A 3,410-nucleotide genomic window follows, 5' to 3' on the forward strand; every position below is an offset into this window, starting at 1 on the left:
TTTCCCTGATGCAGAATAAAAAACTTTAAATATAAACACCAGGGTCCTAATTTTACAGGTTGGAAGACAGAAAAAAGAAACATGATGCATCTAGTGTCAGCAGCAACCTAAAATACCAGCTGCACAGTAGCGAATTTGAAGTTGTTTGTTTAATCAAAGCAAGATGCCATCCAGAAAGTTTGAAATTTTTAGTACTGATGAAGGTCCTAAGTAAAGTAAGATGAAACCTGACTGATAGCAGTTCTACTATAGCTACTACATAAATAAATACTTTCTCAAAACTTGGGTTTTAATAACATACTTATTTGCAATGCAGATTAAAGTAGTACTACTTTGTCTTCACTGATGATAACACTTGATTCTCTTCACATCAGTTTATATAAAGATCAAGTTTGTACACATCTATCAGGAGCTGAACAGGATTGAATGTTCCTGTTCTCAGAAAACTTGATCTGTTAAATAGAAAAGGATTAATTTCTATTCCACATTATTATGTTCCTCTGCAGTAGGATTAAATTGATACTCTTGAAATATGGGAGGTTTGGGGTTCTTTTTTAATGTAATCAAACCAAGCAAGAAATCTTACATACTGAGAATACTGGGTCCCACAATGACATTTAAAAAACCATACCTCTCATACCTGATCCACTTTTTGTGTGGTTTACAGTGTGCTGAAATCTGTGAGTTGCCTAATGAAGGTAAGGTAAGAACTCATAAGAAACTGCCTTGTTTCTTGCATCATTTCACATTAACCCTAGCCACTATGTTCAGGAACAAATAACTGAGGTCAGTAACACCTTGGTGTCCTGGTTTAAGTAACTTTTGAAGACTATTCTATCATCTGTACATAATGATCTTCTAAGGACTTCTATCGGCGAAGCTTGGCAATTTTCACCAGAGTTGTGAGTTGACTAATGCTGAATCGGCATGCATGGAAAAATACTATTAAAGGGTTTTCTCCTCTTAGTCATATGGCTGGAAAGAAAACCAGATTGGTTGAGTGGTCAGGTAATTACAGTCTTTGGAAAGTACATGAGCAGCTACAGAGAAAGTACATGGACATAACTAGATCTTTTTATTTCATTCTTCCCTTTTCCACCTATGGTTATTTTGTTCCTGAAAAAGCAAGCACAGAAGAGCTTCTAGGGAAAAAAAACCCTTGACCCAGTAGAAATATCACCATTGCAATGACCACTAGTATGTGAAGCCTGTCATGTAATACATTGCTGCTGTTATTTTTGCCTGACTCCTCCAGTTCTCCTTTTTAATTCCTTACAATGACCTTTTATCAAAGATAATTCTTCTCTGTTGTGCTAGTTATTTTCCCCAAAATAGTCCACTTCTTTGTGGTATGTAATTGAAAAGAAAAATTAGAATGCCAGATACTTCTTTAATTGGCATGGATTTCTGGATATATCAGAAATGTATTTATGTTTTTAAAGGAGATATTTATTTACCTGGCTGAATAATTTCTATTACTTTTCCCCAGATTCCATCTGGATAAGCTACAATGGAGTAAAAGTAAAGAACAACATCCTCTAAAGTGCTCTTAATGAACTATAAGGTCTTTTCTTCCCTGGAAACATTTTTCAAAATAAATTCTTCCATTGTATTTGTCTTCAATACCTATGCCATAGATTGCCATATATTTTCTTTATTAATTACATTAAGTTTCAACCAGGATATCTGGATTTTCATGGCTTTTTTTGGATAGATGCATTACAGTTTCAACTTCTCAGTAAGTCTAACAGTTGAATACACAAACTTTCCTTCCACATTGGCTAAAAGACACATAGAAGTTCAGTTTCAGAATTAAAATATCTGAAAACCAACACCAAGACTCAGAAACTACTTTGCAGCACTACAAGGAAAACACTGAAGAAAAAGTTCATTAAAAAGTCAATCAAACAAACACAACAACAACAAAAAAATAAACCAGCAAACCCTAGACATTATTATTCCTTCTAAATTGGGAATATTATTAAACAGTCAAAACTTATCTCAGCTGGACAGTAACACTCTTGTGAATTGTGATCATACCTGTCTTGATGTAAAAACAAAAGGAAAGATGTCAGCTAGGGGTAAGAAAGCAACTTTACTTCTACAAAGTTGGAGAAGAACAATAAGGGGAACGGAACTGTGTGGTCCATCTCAAAGAACATAGGAATCAGTGACTGCAGCATGACATGGTTTTATTCGATCTCTGCACACCTTGTGCCATTCTCACAGGATGTTTTTACTTTTGAAATGTGAAAAACATCATGCGCTTTTTACTTTCACATTGAAAGAAACACCAAGTTTGATGTCTTGGTGCAGTTACATCAGAATAGGAATAAATTCCTATCAAATCCACCTCAAAGTTTGCATCACTGTCACAGTTTGACTGAGGATTGGCAATTAAACCAGAGACAATAATGCTCTCAATCCCCTCCCCCTCTCATCCACATAGGGAAGGAAAGAGAATGAGGGAGAGAGACACTCTGGATTGAAAACTAAACTAGACAGCATTAATTAAACACTGATGATAAAAGAAAATATGGGCAATTATGTACAAATGTGTTCAGGAATGTGCAAAAGCCTCTTGCTGCCCACCACCCCCAGCAACTCTCACAGCACTCTCCTTAGCTGTGAAGAATCATGGACTGCTTCTGGAGATAGAGTAGAGAGTTATGAGGGTCGAGGGATGCACAGCCTAGAGGTCAACAGCGATGGATGGACAGAGTCCTCCCCAGATGCCAACCATGGATGGAAGAGAAGGGAAGTTGTCTTCTGTGATCTCTGACTTTCCTCTGAGCTTACGTAGATATATGGAATTTCTCTTGCCAATTTTGCTGTCCATGTAGCTCAGCCTCCTACAGGGGGGTCATAGATCTCCTCGTAGTGCCTGAGCTGTCAGGGCAAAGTTATGACCTTGGAGTCCTGTTAGTAACAAACATTCCAGTGTTATCAGTCCAGTAGCTGGAACACTTGCTGCTAGTTAAAAGAAAGCTTACTGAAGGAAAAAAAAAAATCAGTAAAAGGAAAATTGACTTCATCCTGGCTCAAACCAGGACAATTACTAATGAACCTCTAGCAATATGCATGAATACTATGAAAACTGATGAAGCAGGTATCTCTAGGTTTCATCAGCAGAAGCAAACATAATTCTTCCAAACCATGTATCCAAAATCAACAGATTTTCTCAATTTTTCTGCTTCTGCAGTTCAATCAACATCTATCTATTATTTAGGGAGTATAAAATCTAGAGAGAAGATAAGGCAGTTCCAATATATTAGAAGTTATAATTCTGTGACTAGTTATAAAAAGTAATGTCTTAAGTTCTGAGAATTTATTTGTGATAACTTGTCATGAGATAGTATTTTGGGATCAAAATTATGCAGCTCGAAAATTCTTGTTCAAAGGTGTAAGAA

General features: G+C 36.3%; 1 protein-coding gene across 1 annotated transcript in view; it reads right to left on the bottom strand.

The window, feature by feature from the left end:
* CD226 (CD226 molecule) overlaps nucleotides 1-3,410 on the bottom strand; it is a 30,925-nt gene that overhangs the window by 24,476 nt on the left and 3,039 nt on the right. Inside the window, 4 exon segments of the mRNA XM_009995635.1 lie at nucleotides 1,458-1,587; nucleotides 1,589-1,644; nucleotides 1,647-1,787; nucleotides 2,100-2,150. Coding sequence (XP_009993937.1) covers nucleotides 1,458-1,587; nucleotides 1,589-1,644; nucleotides 1,647-1,787; nucleotides 2,100-2,150 — 378 coding nt within the window.

The sequence above is a fragment of the Chaetura pelagica genome, unplaced genomic scaffold (assembly GCF_000747805.2).
Source record: "Chaetura pelagica isolate M959 unplaced genomic scaffold, ChaPel_1.0 scaffold63, whole genome shotgun sequence".
Taxonomy (NCBI): domain Eukaryota; kingdom Metazoa; phylum Chordata; class Aves; order Apodiformes; family Apodidae; genus Chaetura; species Chaetura pelagica.